The 18,949-nt window shown below is 36.3% G+C and overlaps 4 protein-coding genes across 9 annotated transcripts; 1 reads left to right on the top strand and 3 right to left on the bottom strand.

The window, feature by feature from the left end:
- Positions 1 to 571: 571 nt before the first annotated feature.
- LOC110772864 (Nucleotide/sugar transporter family protein) lies at positions 572 to 5,947 on the bottom strand. Of its 2 annotated transcripts, XM_021977350.2 has the most exons (8): positions 5,585 to 5,947; positions 3,977 to 4,084; positions 3,861 to 3,895; positions 3,020 to 3,132; positions 2,482 to 2,743; positions 2,118 to 2,386; positions 1,162 to 1,323; positions 572 to 962 (listed from the first exon to the last, which is right to left on the bottom strand). In XM_021977350.2, exons 1-7 carry the CDS (start codon positions 5,684 to 5,686, stop codon positions 1,199 to 1,201), a joined length of 1,014 nt encoding a protein of 337 aa, XP_021833042.2. In that variant the 5' UTR covers positions 5,687 to 5,947; the 3' UTR covers positions 572 to 962; positions 1,162 to 1,198. The 2 variants fall into 2 exon arrangements, with proteins under 2 accessions (XP_021833042.2, XP_088107843.1); XM_088251717.1 differs by lacking the exons at positions 3,861 to 3,895; positions 3,977 to 4,084; positions 5,585 to 5,947 and adding an exon at positions 3,646 to 3,836.
- Positions 5,948 to 6,758: 811 nt separating this feature from the next.
- LOC110772121 (putative caffeoyl-CoA O-methyltransferase At4g26220) lies at positions 6,759 to 10,569 on the bottom strand. Of its 2 annotated transcripts, none has more exons than XR_015835188.1 (10): positions 10,216 to 10,569; positions 9,599 to 9,978; positions 9,417 to 9,470; positions 9,145 to 9,228; positions 8,565 to 8,690; positions 8,186 to 8,249; positions 7,672 to 7,741; positions 7,503 to 7,568; positions 7,346 to 7,423; positions 6,759 to 7,260 (listed from the first exon to the last, which is right to left on the bottom strand). XR_015835188.1 is itself a non-coding variant. In XM_021976535.2 (10 exons), the coding sequence occupies exons 2-10, from the start codon at positions 9,932 to 9,934 to the stop codon at positions 7,219 to 7,221; spliced, it is 924 nt and encodes a 307-aa protein (XP_021832227.2). In that variant the 5' UTR covers positions 9,935 to 9,978; positions 10,216 to 10,569; the 3' UTR covers positions 6,763 to 7,218. The 2 variants fall into 2 exon arrangements, 1 of the variants encoding a protein (XP_021832227.2); XM_021976535.2 differs by having other exon boundaries at positions 6,763 to 7,260; positions 8,182 to 8,249.
- Positions 10,570 to 10,815: 246 nt separating this feature from the next.
- LOC110772101 (glycolate oxidase 1) lies at positions 10,816 to 15,428 on the top strand. Of its 2 annotated transcripts, none has more exons than XM_021976499.2 (12): positions 10,816 to 10,962; positions 11,515 to 11,677; positions 11,830 to 11,954; positions 12,506 to 12,552; positions 13,189 to 13,266; positions 13,399 to 13,523; positions 13,713 to 13,779; positions 13,863 to 13,925; positions 14,287 to 14,356; positions 14,429 to 14,529; positions 14,645 to 14,749; positions 15,032 to 15,428. In XM_021976499.2, the coding sequence occupies exons 2-12, from the start codon at positions 11,541 to 11,543 to the stop codon at positions 15,221 to 15,223; spliced, it is 1,110 nt and encodes a 369-aa protein (XP_021832191.1). In that variant the 5' UTR covers positions 10,816 to 10,962; positions 11,515 to 11,540; the 3' UTR covers positions 15,224 to 15,428. The 2 variants fall into 2 exon arrangements, with proteins under 2 accessions (XP_021832191.1, XP_088108003.1); XM_088251877.1 differs by having other exon boundaries at positions 10,952 to 11,069.
- Positions 15,429 to 16,312: 884 nt separating this feature from the next.
- Positions 16,313 to 18,947, bottom strand: ABCI14 (trigalactosyldiacylglycerol 1). Of its 3 annotated transcripts, none has more exons than XM_021977420.2 (3): positions 18,790 to 18,947; positions 18,083 to 18,331; positions 16,313 to 17,978 (listed from the first exon to the last, which is right to left on the bottom strand). In XM_021977420.2, the coding sequence occupies exons 2-3, from the start codon at positions 18,127 to 18,129 to the stop codon at positions 16,970 to 16,972; spliced, it is 1,056 nt and encodes a 351-aa protein (XP_021833112.1). In that variant the 5' UTR covers positions 18,130 to 18,331; positions 18,790 to 18,947; the 3' UTR covers positions 16,313 to 16,969. The 3 variants fall into 3 exon arrangements, with proteins under 3 accessions (XP_021833112.1, XP_021833106.1, XP_088108096.1); XM_021977414.2 differs by having other exon boundaries at positions 16,313 to 17,981; positions 18,790 to 18,946; XM_088251970.1 differs by lacking the exon at positions 18,790 to 18,947 and adding an exon at positions 18,512 to 18,781 and having other exon boundaries at positions 16,313 to 17,981.
- Between the last annotated feature and the right edge of the window lie 2 nt (positions 18,948 to 18,949).

Raw genomic sequence — 18,949 nt, 5'->3', positions numbered from 1 at the left:
AAGCTAAGCGTGCAAACAACTAAACAAGGCAACAAATTAATTTAATAATTTGGGTGCAAAGGGGCAATATCAATGCACTGATCAACTGGCCTAATCAATCTTGAGATTTTGAAAATTTCACTAGCGCTTTTTAAATATCAAACATGTTCACAAAACCCCTTACATAAAAATATGTGATTTTAGACTTTTGTGTAGTTAATTTTTTAGACAATACACAATCAAAGTCGAAAATATTAAAAAGTATAGGTTTTCTAATGGCACTCGAATTGAGGGATAAACAAAGAAGAATTTGACTGCATTTACCCCTGCATTCAAGGTCCTATGTCCAATTTATCCCACCGCCAATATGGTTGTATCAACAAAGATGAGAATCAACTGAACCCAATTTGGTGTAGGAAAATATTAGCGAATGAGTTTAATCTGGATACCAATGAATTTGTTGTTTGGGGCGGGATGATCGACTCCTACCTACCCATATCACATAATAATTCTTTTTCTACCAAAATAATAATATTCCAGCTCAATTTCTATCATAACAATTCAATTTGATTGTATGGTCAAGCCTAGAAAATCTGGCAACCTCATCTTTTTATTCCCCCATGTGATACTTAAACATCTCTTCTAAATACAAAGTTCTGATAAATTAACTATGGAACAAGGTCCAGGTTCAAACTATTGATCCTTGTACAGAAGCAAAATCATGTAAGAGTGGGCTGTGATACAATTGTGTGAACTAAAAAATTATCAAAATTTTATAAACAGAGTATGTTAGTATCACAGTGACTCTGGCACTTGCTTTACAGACAAATCATCTATGATTAGATGTGCATCAACTTTTGAAATGCCCTCTGTAAATGCCTACCTTTGTGAGGATGACACACTTCTGGGAACTTGACATCTTTATACTTTCAATCTCAGTTCTGCTTCAAACTGCCAAAAAATTTACCCCACCACAGGAGGAGCTGCAACAATGATAGGTTTCAAAAAACCGTAATCTAAACTTATGCATATAGTTCCATCGAGCTATCGAAAATGAAAATGCCACTATGTACTAAACAATTTCATCAATTTCCGGGGCTGCTGGAGTGTTTGAACCCAAAACGATTATAAGAAATAATGGACAATAGGAACAATCATTTTGCTAAATGTATACGTGCATACCTAAAAAATAACTAGGCCGAATGCTCCTGTGACATCTCTACTTGTTGGAATCCGATGATGCCGCCGTTAGTGTAGGTTGAGAACTTTCAGCTTCTTCAGGGTTGCCTCTAGAAACTTCTTTTTTTAACTTGTGATTATTGTATGCTGCTACACCTGCTATGGCTGCATAAGAAGTAATGTACCATTATAATTTACATTGGTTTGTAGGTAATACTCTCTTATATTGTTTGCCAATCAGAACCATGGATTCAAACATTACAAAATTACCCTTATTTTTAACATGGTATCTATCAACAATTCCATATTTGAATTACCAAAAATCCCTTCATTTCGTACTGTTTCTTTCAAATTTAAAAGAGGAATAGACACAATACTACATTTTAAATAAAGGCCCCCCATCAGATATATCCAACAACTAAGCCACTGTAAACTCGAAAATTATATACTACTAATCAGATCCTAGTTTCAACTCAAAGACCTCTGGGCTATTATAACATTAAAAACTAAGTATATTATGGAAGTATATATGAAAAGTTGAAATATGTACAACTAAAAAATGCATCTCCAACAAAAAATGATTTTAGAAAACAAACAAGAGGCTTAAAAGAGACAATGAGAGCCAGCTAGGTTAACTTCCACCGCAAAGGCAACCCCCTAACATGAAGAAGACCACTTTCTTGTGTAATTGTGGATGCATTTGTGCTTTGAATATATTTACCTCCCTATAAGTTAATATATAATCATATACAATACATATTAAATATAGTCATTTCAGCATCATTCATTAATATCTAACACTTTACTGATATCATTTTATATCCACTCTAGTGCCCTTTGACATTTTGGAAATTTCAAATTCTCCTTCTTGTACTTTCATTCCACCAATGTCTATCATGTCTTATAGAAAATAAATGATGTGCAAAAGCATAAATATGTATACAAGGTCAGACACTTACCAATGCCATAACCGACCAGATTTATAATAGTCAGCTTTGTATCAGCAAAGAGAAGGGCAGACAATAAGACAACCACCCAATCCTTGACAACTCCAGCAACACGAATGGTCAAGGCACTTGTATGAGTGATCACAAGGAAAACTGATAAGTTGAGGGCAAAAGTGCACAGAGAGTTGAGTGTTAGCACAAGGAGTGGAAAGTTCCATGAGCTATTTTCTTCCATCTTTGTTTTCTCCAAAAAGATCCATGGAATGAGTAGGCAAAGAGCACTGCATACAAACTCAATACTCATGTCACACAGGTCTATAATATTTTGTAAGTATATATGCAAAGCTTGATGAATTTTACAAGTAGAAATGCATACCTGCACGGGCTAACATAGTACATGAGAGATATTGGATTTAATTTGAGACCCTTCCTTTTAACAAAAATCTCCATAAAAATAAGTCTTAAAGCTTCTCCAACAACTCCTCCCATTTGATAAACTACTCCAATCCAGCTGATATTTATTTCACCGTAAGAAGCCACTAGAACACCTAAACTTATCACTGACATGATCAATAGCATTCTGCAGCTCATTACCTCAAGTCCTGCTGCTACTCCAAGAATGAAAACTGCTACTGGCACTGCATTCGTAATTCAAGAAATCATAGACTGAGAGAGATAATTCCTAATCATGATGAATGGTTAAATACAATCGCCAGACTTTTGACCAACCTACTTTCCTACTGCTGAACAAACAGACAGCCATAGGGGCAAACCATCATATAAAACAGCAGAGATTCCTCTGGATGCCCAAACATAGAGATTAAGGAAACTTTTTCTTTGATGAAAATATTTCTCCACAGGCTACATTTAGTTATAGTGGATTGAAAAACAAAAAAGAATTAGTGAAAACTTACTAATTGCTTTCAACATTTGTGCGAATGCAACAGAAATATACATGTAGGCAGTATTTCCCAGCCAAAGAGTCATTGCAAACATTGCACCAATTGGCATTACTGATGAGACGTATCTGCAGAACTAAAATTCATTAGATTCTGAGGAAGATCAATAAAGGTGGAAAGTGTGAGATGTTATAAATGATTGACACAGTTGATTTAGCCAGAGGATCAATGACCTTAGTGAAATATATAAGTTAAGGACCAGCCAATGTTCAAGTTTTTATTTTTTTATTTTTTGACAAGAAAAAAGAAGTTCAAGTAATTAAAGTCACCAGTTCTGAAAAATATATTAATTCAGCAGTTTAACTTCTTTTTTCTTTTCCGTTTTTCCTTTTTGCAGTCAAACTGAACCCCGGAGACTCTGTAGGACTTCAAAAGATGGCACAATGATTTAAGAGTGCAATGAGAATGATATTAACTCCACCTGCTTCAAGCCTGTAGGAATTGTATCGAACTTGTTGGTCTTAACAACAAAGGAAAAGTGTGTTTAACTTTCCTAGTATTTTTAAACTTCATTAGATAGTTGGTGTCAGTTCAATTAAGAACCAAAACAAATATTACTGGACTTGAGTTCATTAGCTTACAGATGCAAATAATCTCTCAACTTCTGAAACAATGAAGACAGCCTCATTAGCAACATCAAGCTAGGACACGGAAAAGAAATCCCTCCAATTTTTTGGTCACCACAAAAGAGACTAGTAAATCTATATTTGATACCACAAAAAACACTAAAAATTGAAAGATACCTTCTTTGAAAATAAATTGTAAAATAAAGTAAGTGTACTCCCTCTTTACTTACATTTCTACCGTCATTCCTTCCTCAATCTTCATAATCTGTAAAATAATAAATAATTTTGAGAGTACCACTGGAATTTTCAATTTAATGATTATCATAATAATTAGTGACCTGCATACCTTAAAAACTTTCGTGAGGAAAAAGCATAAGACAGAGGAGAAGACCATGTGAAGCAGAGTCAATCCAAGAGGATAAGGGAAGTTTATTTCCTTGGACGACAAAACCCACTGCATTCCACAATTCAAACATTATGTTAGCACTGCAAAACCTCTCACAAGACTGTATCTCCACTTAATCATAACAAACAGCTTTCAAGGCCAAAAAAAATTAACAAAAAAATATATATATATACAGATGCCAGCAATTACTTTTTCATTTTCAAGGAACAAACCCAAAAATACACATAAAGTAACAATGAGCGGCATCAGACTACAAACTGAATGGTGAGTATTAACGTAATCTTTCACAGAGAGACAGACAGAGGGGCATTATTTCTTTACATAAAAAAAAAAAGTGAGATAAACATTGAAACCACAAAAGGGGCAAGAAATATGCCTGGAGACCTTTATCATATTTTTATTTATTTATTTCAATACAAAGTAGTTAATAACAATAATTCTCCTGAAAATAGGTATTATAGCAGCAAAGTAGTTGCCTCACTCATAGTCTCTGCAACTAAATAAAAATAGATAGTAACGAAAAAAGAAACGGGCCTGTTGTAATAAAGGTTTTGAGCATCCAAAGTGACTTGAATGTCTAATATAAACAAGTATTTCATCTAGACCTACAAAAATACAGTGTGGTTGGAAAAGATGGATACTCTTAAAGTTCCAATTCCTCCTCTGTTTTCAACGAAAGTGGATTCGTATGAAGTCTGCCAGCACCTTCTATCTAATGGAAATTACCAGAACCAGACCTCCAAAGCTTTACTTGACCTTCATTGCTTTAATAGTCTTTGACAGCCCTCAATCAGTGTCAAAATGAATGAGGGGAAGCAAGACAAAACCATTGATTTTCTTGAGAAATACATTTCATATCTTAACCATTTTGCAGTTTTGCTTTCATTTTTCCTTACTTTCAAATACCCAACACAGGGCATTTGTAAACTATGTGTGTGTTTCTCTGTAAATGTCAAAACATTTCATGCTAAGGGTAAGATGCATGTCTTTCCATGTCCCTAGTTAAAAAAACATTAAGCTCTGTGATGAACCAGATGTGAACTTTTTGGGTAAATCCTTGTCATTTCAACTTCTAAAGCAGCTCCTCAACCTTTTGTGTTTCTCTGTTTCCATTTGCTAATGCAGGCAATGAGTAAGAGAAAGAAAAAAGGCCACAATAACTGCTTCTCGAAAAGAAATTAGGAAAAAAGAGCTACTTGATTAGAAGGGGCTTCCTCACTGAGCTGCTTCTTTTCGTTTTCTTTTTCCTTTTGTTTTCTTTCATGTCTTCCAATAAACAGATACATCCAACAAAATCATCCATTCAGTATCAGTAGCTAATCCATTCACTATCAACAATAAAGTAAAGATAATTTCCAAAGCAATAGAATCAGTAAGCATGCAATGCAAAGTCATCTTCGACCCAGCTCAAGCTATACCATAAGCTAGTAACTGGTCAAAGTCGAAATGGGTTTTGTCCATTTATCAAATCCTAGAAAATTTACCTCAACATTTTCTCAGCAACCAAACAAAGGAAGACCTAATGCTCAAAGCAATGCGAGTACCTACCTTGTTGAAGAAGATCTGGCCGCTGGAGAGTGCGATGTAAAGAAGAAGGTAGGCGTAAGTGAGGACCTCACCCTTGAACAAAGCTCGCAGCCGATCCGCCATATCCGAAGCCGGAAGATTGGAAACGGAGGTTACGTAATAATATATGAAGAAGATAAAACTCGGTACGGCTCAGAGCTCCTGTCTGGTGGGTGTTGCAGTAGATTTTTAATGATTTTTTTAATTTTAATTTTTGTATAAAGACTAATGATATTTATAGATCACTGAAAGGTGTGCTAAGTTAGAAATCTTTGCACTTAGAAAGCTTGCTTAGCTTTTCATGAAGGCAATAGTCGAACAGATGTGGAGTGAGGACGAAAGAGAAGGATATTCCTTTTGCTTTTGTTTTTGGTGGTAAAGAAAACAACCAATCGAGTGGATTTTTGTCTTTTTTGGGAGATTACTGTCATTTCCAACCACCCACTGTTTTATTTCCCCGTAAACCTTATCTTCCTACCCACCATGTAAATTTGAAAAAATACAATCCATTTCTTTCCACCCACTATTATTTCTAAAATATCCTTTAATTGCTAATTCAAGCAAATTCGATAAAAGTTTGATAGTCGCGCATATCTCAACTACTAATGATTATCAAACAAAATTTGCTTGAATTAATAATTAATGAGTATTTTAAGAATAATGGTAGGTGGAAATATATGAATTGTGTATTTTCATGTTTACATGATAAGTGGGTGATAAAATAGGACATAGTGTGAAAATAGTAGAATCACTCTTTTTGGGATGAAATTGAAAGTGTTTTTTTTTTCTTTTTCCACAAATGATATGATATAAAGGTAATTTATATGACAATATATGTTAATGGAGCTAGTCAAATTCAGTATCGAATTTATTGTGAAAATAGCAGAATCACTCTTTTTGGGATGAAATTGAAAGTGTTTTTTTTTTCTTTTTCCACAAATGATATGATATAAAGGTAATTTATATGACAATATATGTTAATGGAGCTAGTCAAATTCAGTATCGAATTTATTACAAATATATACGATGCTCGCATTCGTGTGAGGCCAACTTGAGAGGAGTAACTTGATCATCCAAGAGTCTTTAGCTGACAGGTCCTTTCTTCCTAATTATGGGAAAAAATTAAAAAGCTTCTGCAGACTAAAGAAATGCAATACATGGCGTTTCTTATCCAATACAATTCACGCACACCTCTTCCCTTAGAGCAAAAACGTTTGTTTGTTAGGCTACATATACAAGATATTTGCATTGGAACATTCGTCAAACTGATGGTAAATCTCTTTGGTAAAATACTCAATCTCTTGCATTGTGTTTTACATAAATTGAGATGATTTGACATATAACAATCCCAATGGAGTATTTTCACCCTGAAGGAAAAGCTATATATTACATGAAATTTGGTGTGCTTGTCCAGGAGCCAAAGGCCTAGCATGTTAAAGTTTCCCACCATGTCGCATGCCGTGGTAACCAGTCAGATTTATCTTTCATCAAACATTGAAGACAATTTCCTTTCAAATGTTGCTACCAACAACATACACAACACAACTTATCTACACACCATTTTCTTGATGGCATTGGTCACTAAGTCAACAAGTGCATCAACTTTTGTTATGAGGTCACCTTTTTCGGCAGATTGTCATGCCATCTCCAATGGGTACCTGACACTCCAAAACATTTAGGGTTATCAAACAAAACATCTCTGAACTTTCACTTAGGTATGAAAATACAAGTGATAAGACCTACCATACTAATGCTTACACGCTTGTCCTGCATTATACTTGTATTGAAATTTCTAATGCTGACAGTCTTGGCATCATTTACCTGCTCAAAATACAATTACAATTAAGCAGACTTCATTTTAATGGGACAGAGTTAATAAACCCTGGTTATTGATTCACACCTCTGGGTCAGCAACTTTTCCGTGCCAGAGAACATTATCGAACACAATTAGACCCCCAACCTTGACCTGAAACAGAAGACGAAAGCCAAAATGAAAACTGAATGAGAAAGAATGAGAGAAGGAGAGGAACTAGATGAATATGAATTTAAATAAATTTTTTTGGTCTTACAAGTTGTAGTAACAGTTCCAAGTATTCCTGATACATTCTCTTGTCAGCATCAACAAATGCAAAATCATAGCTGCATAGAAGAGTAAACATGTGAAAAATGTTCCTATAGTTATTAGCAGGCCTCAGAAACGAAGGCTAAAGGTGAGGTAAAATAATTAAAACATAAAGCTAATTGTAACCGGAAAATATAAAAAGCATTGAAGAAAAAAGAGAGAGGTTATATTCAGGGAATTCACAGCAGAGAAAAGTTGTGTTGGTAATTAAAAGAACTTGTATCAAGAAAAACAATATGGAATATACACAATATCATGACCATACTGGATGGCTAACCGCAAAACAGCATTACTGTGAAGATGCAAGAGCATGAATTAAAAGTAGAGAACTATTATATATTATTCTGTGATATTTGACAACATCCAACCCACAATCTTTCATCATAATGTCCAGAGAAAACAAGTTCAAAAAGAAAAATGCAATATGCATCATGATTTTTAACATTGCTGCATTTACCTACATGCTTCACCACTCAGAATCAGTGATCTTAATGCATCTGCTGCAAGTCCATATTTAACATGCACCTAAATACCAAATTAGAATTTCAGAGCCACACATATACATATATATATGTGTCGAAAGAAGTATTAGGAAAAACAGTTGAAGACATAATTTGTCGTGTTATATTCATATGCATATAACATGGAGAAAAAGGATGAACTTGATATATATGACCAGATGGTGCATCTCAAGTATATTCTAATTTCCGTAACACCCACCTAGCATATTACCACAATGTACTGGTGTAGAACACTTAGCTACTGCTTAAGTTACATAGTCATCTATTTGCAAGAACAGAGCCTCTAGTAGTAGTACTGGCAAGTGGAAGACATAACTACCTTGTGGGAAACATTCGCTTTATCATAATACTTTTTTGCGACCTCAAGACTTCTGCCATCTCTTTCACAGGCCACTAAACTCCCTGATTCAGGAAGGACCAATGCAGTAGCCAACGATGAATATCCCTGAATTAACAATAATAGTTATATCAGATGTTGCATTCATCAAACTAACGTGTGAGATATTCTTGACTCTTCTTAGGCTCCTAACAACAAGATTAAGAAATAGGAATAGAGAAGGAAAGAGAGTGAAACAGAAGAAGCAGGCAAGGAATCTCTTGGTTAATTATATTTCCCCATATGCATCAAATTTCTTTTTATTTTCAATTGATATTCTAGGTTTAAAGTGACAATTAAATAATTACCATTTCCTAATAGAAAGGGCCATTTTAGTACATGGAATGAAGTTCAAAGGGCAATGTGAGCCAAATTGAAAGTCAAAGACCAAATGAGAACAAGCCTCAGGGGGCATTGGTATAATTTACCCAAAAAAGAAAGTATAATTATAAATTTAGATGAAGGCAGCAGGAAGTCTGTCAGGCGAGCAATGCAGTTAAGTTTGAATGAAAAATATACTTACAGTATAAACACCAACTTCAATACACTTCTCAGCCCCATGAATCTGCACAAGCATTGCAAGCAGTTGAGCCTGGTCAGGAGACACCTATCCAGAGAACACCCCAGTCAAGTTTTGCAAGGACATAAGACAGGCCATGCAAAATAATCAAATTCATATAAATCACTTAATTTTTGTGGTTTTCTTGGATATGTAATTATGAAAGCCATACAATATTAAATCTTTCCTGAAGCAAAATGCTTGATAATTAACAGTAGCAACACAGTAACAAGTACCTGCATCTGACTACCACGCATAGAGGCAGTCTCCTCCCTAAGTTGTCGTAGAACCTGCAGTGTACTCTCTATCAAGATACCCCATATGGACAATGTAGATGTACAAGAACCAAAAACAAAACAAAAAGAACTAAGATACCCAATTATGGGGGAATTGAAATCAAAATGTGGGTTCATTTTACCTCTGGCTCTCGAACATTGGCAAGAATGTAATCGTAAACTTGTGGAGTAATACTAATAACCTGCTTGTTTCCATACTTCTCATCATTGGCAACAACAAATGGGTTGGTAGCACAGCCTCGTACACTCTTCCTCAACTTTCTGTTGAATGCTGTGAAGCCAAAGCAACCTCTATGGCACCTCACAGAGGAAGCTCTGGAGGTGGCAATGCTAGCAACAGTGACAGTTATGGACAAAGAATGGAACTTTTGTAATGGCTTTGCGGAATTTTGTGGCAGAATTACCCGCTGAGAGGCTAACACAGACCAATGATGAAGCCCCAAGCTGCTGCTCCCCATAAAGGCAAGGTGTGAAGATCAATTAACAACAACAGAGTGGCAGACTGCAGAGCAATGCTTATCATAGTAAGAATAAGATAAAGGGAACTACAGTAAAACAATATAGCATATCATAGAATAAGCTAAAGAATCACAAACTGAAGGTCAACTCTCTTTCTCTCTCTCTTTCCAGCTTAAAAAAAAAAATTCTTTTGGGGATTTTTACAAACACCTGGTGAGCATGAGTGCCACTGACACTATGATTGGTATGAATAAACCCGAATTAAAGATAACAACAATACCTGGGATTGCGATTATATTTGTATGTTTTAGAGCGCCAAAAATTCAATTTTGACAACGTTAAATCCACGTATCTTGGAAAAGCTTATTGATTTAAAATTGATCGTCTGTTGAAGCCTTGAAGGAAGACTGAGTTGGGTAAGGGCCACTCTGATTTGTCTGTTGAAGAAGGACTCAGTTGGGTTGCTGGGCCCATATCAGTTTGCTGTTTGTCTCTGTTGGGCTTTTTGTGCCCGACCCATACCTACCTCAAACAAACCCGACCCGTCTGCACTTGCATTTACCAATCATCTTTGGCTGGAAGTTGACATCAAAACATCAAAACTTGACAGACAGAAGAAGAAAAAGAGGGAAAACTCACTCTTCTTCCATTGGGTTTTATTTTTCTTTTTTCATCTATATCAAAAGGACAAAGTTATATTATCCCAAATTCATTTTTTGGGGCTCAAAATCATAATGGAGGAGGAAAACTGTGAAACACACAAGGCTTTTGTGGATGAGGCCCTCTCTCTTCTCCTCATCCGATTTGGTTTGAAATACCCACCTCCAAATGCTCATCCATTCTCTCTCCTTCTCTCTATCTCTCTCATGAATTTTAGAAGAATATGAACCCCACCCAGTTTGTCTTCATGCCACCTCATACTTATAAGGTCTTTGTTTGTGTTTCACTTCAGCTCATTGGCTATTTATCTCTCTATCCATTTTGTACTACTCTTCATGCACTCTACTGCGTAGTGTCTGGACTCAAGGTTAGTGTCTTCCTTTCTCTACACTGCTCTTGTTTCCCTTCAGCTCTGTGTTTCAAGTTTCTCTGTCAAATGGGTTTTGTCAAACAGCTTTGAAAGACTATTACTTGGTATAATATTTCAAGTGGGGGTTTCAATCCCACTTTATAATTTCTCTTTTTTCTATTAGAAGAAATTAAGTAAGCAACTTTGGATGCCTGGTTAGTTTTTCTTGCTATTGAATTGGGTTCAATCTCATTTTATATATATATACCAATTTGGTTAGTTGGTCATGATACTAAAGAACATAAGCTATCTTAGAATTTTCAATCTCAATCTTATTCTTTCCATTTCTAATCTAGTATCTGCTCAAGCAAGCAAACTAGTTAAATCATGCATGACCATCTAATATTTAAGCACTTTCTTGTTCCTAGAAAAAGAAAGAAAGGGAAGAAATAAGTAGATTCTTGTAATAGTTGAAGAGTTGAAGGATGTTCCATATCTTCTTAAAATTTGTATGCACATGCAGAATATGATCTGATTCGCAGGATGTTGATGTTAAATGCATTTTTTTAGGGAAGCATTGACAGTCAACTATTGAAATGGAGATAACCAACGTCAGTGAGTATGAGGCCATTGCAAAGCAGAAATTGCCAAAGATGGTCTATGACTACTATGCATCAGGAGCAGAGGACCAGTGGACTCTGGCTGAAAACAGAAATGCTTTCGCAAAAATTCTGTAAGAATTCAATCTTTATCTAGAGCTGCTCAGAATTACCAGAAGTAGTACTTGATCATAATATTCATCTAGCAGTTTTTTTTTTACTTTTCTGAATGAGAAAGTAGCATTTTTGAAATTTTCTGAAACAAACATATTTTCATCAAACATAGGTTTCGACCCCGTATTCTTATTGATGTAAGCCACATAGACATGACCACTACTGTTTTGGGCTTCAAAATCTCAATGCCAATCATGATTGCCCCAACAGCTATGCAGAAAATGGCTCATCCTGAAGGTAAGTTATCATTTCACCTATTATGCATAAGTAATTTTTTATTTATTAGAAAAACACACAGCACAACTGGTGAGCCGTCTCACCTTTCTCTTGGGGTGATTTCTGGATAAAGCATTTGAATTGTATTGGATCATGTGTGCTAATATCATCTTTACCCCAGTAAGCTATTGACACAACATAAATAGTTACCTTGAGATCTTTTTTATGTGTTACAAACAAAAACAATGAACAGCCTTCTGACTAGAGTCACCCAGGGATTATATAATTAAACTACTTACAACATGGATAGTCCCAGTCCAGTGTGTTGAGCTTGAGGACACTCTTAATGTTTGTGTACATTTGCTTGAGAAAACAATTTCTTATATTGTACAAAGGATGAACTAACATCTGATCTCAATCCATTGTAAAATGGCATCTTGTCATCCTCCCATGAGATTCAACAATGTTTGATTGCCAATCTTTGAGCTTTTCTCCTCATCCAGTATCATACTTAATACTGTTCAGATGAGCAAGAGGGTGTCCGTCTGACAATGATATGTGAATTATTGCAGGTGAATATGCTACCGCTAGAGCAGCATCAGCAGCGGGAACAATTATGGTACTGCTTTTGACCTTGATCAATTGTCTCTTTCAGTAGTTTTCCTTGCACTAATAAAGATTCTAACCCCATGAATTCTCACATATATTATTGTGAATTTGTGATAGTGATAAATTGCTAATCTAGGATTCAATAAGTATAAGCAATCAAAAGTGGAACTCACAATGTTTACTGTTGGTAATGAAGGATCAAATGCGTTCTCTTATTTCAGTCCTGCATAGTCTTACCTGGCAAAAGTGAACTAGAGGACCTGCTCATATTGGAAATTTTCATCCAAAAAAAAATATTGATATTGCATCAGAAGCTTAGGAGAAGTAACTGGTGTTGGGTTGTAAATGGTCAGTAATGTAGAAGGTGTTGGGAACTTTAATATATTCTCTGTTTTCAAGTTCCTTCTCTGCAGATGAATAGTGTTTTGAATCATCCTAAAACAAGAAGTGGGCATGCTTTTGTGTGAGGAAATAAGAAAGATTGCACCTAGTTACATATTTTCATAATTGCCTTGGAGAAAACTCCTGTTTGGGGCCAAGCAAATGCATCTTTTGGTTGTAAATAAAAAGTGATACTTGAGAATTTCATTTACGGGATTGAACATGCTGGTTGGCTCTTACTTCTACCGCTTGTATGTTGTTTCAGACTTTGTCTTCATGGGCTACTTCAAGTGTTGAAGAGGTTGCTTCAACTGGACCTGGAGTCCGTTTTTTCCAGCTCTATGTAAGCTCAAATAACTAATTTCATTCTGTTCATTGGTTACTGTACTTTATTGTCCCTGATCTTGTGTTTCGACTTTTGTGTATATGTTTCCTTGCTTTTGTCATCCATGATTTTACTGGTCATAATTTTCAGGTCTACAAGGACAGGCATGTTGTTGCTCAGCTAGTGAGAAGAGCTGAAAGGGCTGGGTTCAAGGCTATTGCTCTTACAGTTGATACTCCAAGGCTGGGTCGCAGAGAAGCTGACATCAAGAACAGGTCAGCTTCATGTCTATAACTGTTATAGCAATACCACTTGCTGAAAACATTCATGTCAACCTGGTAAATGAATTTGCTAAAGATTTGTGTCTCTGTGTGTGTATGTATTTTCTTTTAATGGTTCAATAAGACTGGTTCAATTTAGCATTTGATGTAAGCTTAGCATGTGCAACATTTGTTGTCTTGCAGATTTACTTTACCTCCATTTCTGACATTGAAGAACTTTGAAGGTTTGGATCTTGGAAAGATGGACGAAGTGAGTACAAACTGTCCCTGTCCTAGTTCCTAATATTAAGAATAATGTTCTTATGTTTAATTTGCTCTTTGGGGATCTTGCAGGCTGCTGACTCAGGACTTGCTTCATACGTTGCTGGTCAAATCGATCGTTCTCTTAGCTGGAAGGTATGTCAGATAACCAAATGTTGAGATGCATCATCCATGAACTTTTTAAGAATGGCACACAATACAACTTGGTGTTCATAAGTTATTCAGACATCTTCCACTGAGTTTAAAAGCGTCCAACAAAAGAGAAGGGATTGAATATCAAGAAATGTGTAATGTTTTTAGATCATAAATGGGATTTTTCAAAAAGTATTCCATCCTCTGAAGGGAAATATGTGAATTCAAAAGAAGGAAGAAGGTGTTTTGGCTGGGAATTTTCAGCTGGAAGTTTGTGAAAAGAAACTATGTTTTCTCGACATCTATGCATTCTTTTGAATAATATCTGGTGCGCATACAATAATCTGTTGTTTTATTTTGACAGGATGTGCAATGGCTTCAGACAATCACTAAACTGCCTATTCTAGTGAAGGGTGTTCTCACTGCTGAAGATGGTATAGTTCAACTCCTTTTCTCTCTCTGATAGGTTTGTAAAGCTTGAATAAACTCTTATGCTCATCATGCAGCAAGGCTTGCAGTACAAGCAGGAGCAGCTGGGATTATTGTATCCAATCATGGAGCTCGCCAACTTGATTATGTCCCTTCGACTATTATGGCCCTAGAAGAGGTACAACCGCTTGATTATAGCTGTTGTTTATCTCTTTAGATATGTTAAATAAACATGCACTTACGTGGTCCTAGTTTCATATTTCTTGATCTGATGGTGTTGTCTTGATAACTAGGTTGTCAAAGCCGCACAAGGGCGTATTCCTGTTTTCTTGGATGGTGGTGTTCGTCGTGGAACAGATGTCTTTAAAGCATTAGCATTGGGTGCATCTGGCATATTTGTAAGTAGGGTTATGATAATTATTTTACCACACCATCAGACTTACTCAACTATTTTTTCTTTTTTCTATTTTGTGGCGCCTAAAAGTTGTTCATACAAGGATGGAAGAGCTGTTTCTTTCCATAGATCACTTACGGACAAATGTTTTTTGATTCCATGCCATGAAACTGGAAATTTCCAGCATGTGTATACTATGGAAATGCAAGTTTATTCATTCAGCTACAGTTCGCTTTTCGCATTATATCGTCTGTTCGAAACATACTGAGACTCACGTCTATGACAGATTGGGCGCCCTGTGGTGTTCTCTTTGGCTGCTGAAGGAGAGGGTGGCGTCAGAAAAGTACTCCAAATGCTGCGTGAAGAGTTTGAGCTAACCATGGCATTAAGTGGATGCCGTTCGCTCAAAGAAATCACCCGTGACCACATTGTGACTGAGTGGGACACTCCTCGCCCTCGCCATTTACCCAGGTTATAGAAACATTCGTGAATGGTGGTGGAGAAATGTTCACAAGCTCAGAGTTTATGTGATCCACAGCCTGCCTTTTCGCTTGAATTCCTTATTTCTGCTTTCTGTAATGATACTGGATGGTGAGATAATATTTCATGGCTACTGATGCCTTTCACTGTATATTCTTTACATAAAATCGGAAGTATGTGGATGGCCATATATTATTGGAACATGATCTCCTTGCTGGGTTTGGTTGCTGATATGGAAAAAGGTCGGTTCCTCATTGGTTATCACTTTATCAGACGCTGCTGCAGTTCAATGAATAACAATGTAGGTGGACAGCTTTCAAAACTAATTGAAATTACCAAAGAAATTGAGAATTTTCTTAAACCCTACAATTCTTTTTTTATTTCTCTCAAATGAAGAAAGGAGAATGGAGTTAATGAATAAGTCAAAGGTTAATAATGGCCAAATCTAACTAGAAAATGAAATATTTTCTCTTCCTCCTAAATTAATCATCTTCATTGTGTCAAAATTGGGATTAAGGGAGTTTGTGGGTTCATTTCTCTGAACCATTTGCATAATTACTAACTCAGAAATATGGTCATGACTAGTGTTGGGAAAATTTCCTCTTTTCTTTTCACAATGCAAACATATATTTCGTTGACTTTATATTTGCTCTTTCTATCCTGCCAAGCATATATTTAATATTATTTATCACCAAGGGTTAATGCAGAACAACTCCAAACTTATCATTTTGTTAATCAACTCCAAACTTATCATTTTGTTAATCAGAAGGCAAGCTAACTTCAGAAACGACTGAAGGTGCCAGAACCAGGATATTTCTCAAGGATTGAAAATTTGAAAGGTTCTATTGGGCTGTTCTTTTTCCTTTTTAAAACGCACACACAGGGGAATTAGCCTGCTATTCCTTTCTGCTATTGTTTTCGTTTTGTTTGGTTCCTCATCCATAAATATAAACTTACTTCAGTAAAGACTTTATGTAATGCAAAAACTGAGCAATCAACATTTGGATATTTAATGAATGAGATAATCAGCAACTTTATTTTATTTTTATTGACAGTTTATATTTCTCCTCAATTCTACAACACATAATTAACTAATTACTCTTTTTATTTCCTCTAGGGGTAAAAAAGATGTAAGACTACAAGGCAAAACAATTGGACAAGCACTACATATGCGAGGATAACCAACCATAGGGCAAATTGTTAATTTGGGATAACAAGTAACAGTGAAAGGAGATGTACAAAACCCTTCATCAAGACTTCAGTATCCCAATTCTACCAATGAACACTCAGTGCACCAAAATCATAGCCGCTTGCTGAGCAATGAGGTGCTTCAAGATCATCTTTATGATGCTTCAATGAAAATTTACTCCAAAAATCATTCTCCTCACTACATTGGATATCGACAAATGATGGGAGAGAAAAATAACGTATATTCTTTCTAGAAATAATGCCTCACAACCATCATGGAGTACAAGAAGCTTGAAAACGTTATTCATAATCAATTCTACCCACAAGCACTACTTCATGCTATAGAACCCACTGCTGATGCCACCAGTTTCCAGACCACTCCCCTCAAAAAAAGGGGGGCATAAGCGGAAAGGACACCTGACCAGCTAAAGTACGAAAAGGCATGCAGCCAATTAAGCATATATTTTGATTCATTCCATGCTCATCTTGGTTTAATCAAAGCCCACAAAACTAACAATAATGGAGAGTGTAGCACCATATACTGATCAACAACCACTTATAGATTCTTCAATGAATCTCCAACTCCCTGGAAGAAACAATAAGAGAGTACAAAATCAGCTATAAAGATCCCAACAAGAGAGATAACCACAGCCGAAGTTGTTGATTCCCCAACACCCTTGGCTCCTCCCATAGTGGTAACTCCCCAAGCACAACTCACTATAGATATAATCGCACCAAAAGCCTGTGACTTGATCATTGCACTAATTATATCCCAAGAGGTAAGAGCTCTCCGAGCTGACTCCAAAATAATGTTAATGCTAACACCATAAATTCCATCAGCAAGGAGGGCGCTGGATGCCATCCCTACTGTAAAACACATTAGAGTCAGAAACGGCAGAGCAATACAGGTAGCAATCACCCTTGGAGTCACAAGATAATCAACAGGATCTGCCCCAAGAACTCTCAGTGTGTCAGTTTGTTCAGAAACCTGCATTGTTCCCAGCTCTGCTGCAAATGCACTTCCAATACGCCCAGCAACCACAATTGATGTAATTACAGGACTCAACTCCCTTGAGAAAGCCAGGGCTAAAACCCCACCAACAGCTCTGCTTAACCCTAATCTAGTAAATTCTCTAACAAATTGGATGGTAAAGGCCATGCCAACAAATGCTGAAGTTAAGAGACAGACCCCGACTGAATTTGGCCCAACTCTCTTTAATTGTTGGAGAGTATTTCTCCAGTGCACTTTGCCCCTTAAAGTTCTAACAATTACCTGCCCAGCAAGGATAAGAGCTGAGAATCCCCTCCACATATACCTGGGAGGTGACCATTTGCGCAACACCGTCTCCGGTTCAGAATTGGGTGCATGATTTGTATTTGAATCTTCTAACACAGAGACAGAAGGGTGGCCATCATCTGTGTTGGGAACCGCAAACAATCTGGTTTGTTGCTTAGGCATGAGAAACTTACATGTCTGAGGTCTTCCAGTTAGCAGAACTTTCCTACCAAGCTGACTTGGATATGGGATTTGTAATTTAACGCACCCATCTGGTTTAAAAAGGCTTCTTCTGAAATATGTTTTAAAAATTTAATTGAAATTCAACAGACATGAATACAGAAACATGAGAAGTGAATATTCATAAAATTAGATAGAGAGAGAGAGAGATACCTGTCAGAGTAATAAGTGAACGGATGAAGATACGAAGCGGTTTGCATGGTTGGTTGTGTAAAGTTTCTTAAATTTGAGCGAATAAGCAATACAGTCAGCTTTCAGATAGAAGAGATAGCACCACAGAGCAGTCGAAAGTCTGGAGATAAGTGTGAAAAACTCTCAACCCGATACAATCACAGGAAATGGGCTCTCCCCAAGATTGTCATATTGTGTTTAATCCTGAGGGGCTCAGGGACACTTGCGCACCTGATTTTATCACAAAAACACATAAGAAATGAAGAGTGGAGGCAGAAAGAGAAAATACAAGAAATTGACAAATCAAATTGACCCGGAAAAAGTCAATGACAGTAATGAACTTCTACAGAATCAAATTGAACAAGCCAAAGATAGTATTCAAGTAGACCAAGTATTTAAAAAAAATTATACCTTTGCTCGTTCCAAACCCAAATTCAAAACGATCCCCCAACTCATGAAATTAAACTAACTCAGCTAAAGCTTTTACATAAATAACGTATCCATTTCTTCATGAACATAATCCATGAAACTTCCTCACCCAATATAGCAGCAGAAAAAAAAAATCCAAATCCAATTTGAATAATTTTGCACCACTTTTTAAAGCAAAGCATATCAATTCAACAAAAGAGCACAAACAGATAAAGAACACACAATCCAAGCACAAAAACCTAGACTATTAAAGCAAATACCTCGGAAGCTCAACTCAATTCTTCAAGTTCAAGGCCTTAATCAAAGACAACAAATTTAGAACCCTAACAATGGCGAAAGCTCGCGGCTAGAGGATGGGTCTGGTGAAAACAAGTCACAGGCAACTCGGATGAGTGCCAATCTTTTCGGTCCAAAAGACTG

The sequence above is a fragment of the Prunus avium genome, chromosome 4 (assembly GCF_965620075.1).
Source record: "Prunus avium chromosome 4, drPruAviu1.hap1.1, whole genome shotgun sequence".
In the NCBI taxonomy this organism is placed as follows: domain Eukaryota; kingdom Viridiplantae; phylum Streptophyta; class Magnoliopsida; order Rosales; family Rosaceae; genus Prunus; species Prunus avium.
Note: the sequence above shows the minus strand (reverse complement) of the source record. Positions and strands in the feature narration are given on the sequence as shown.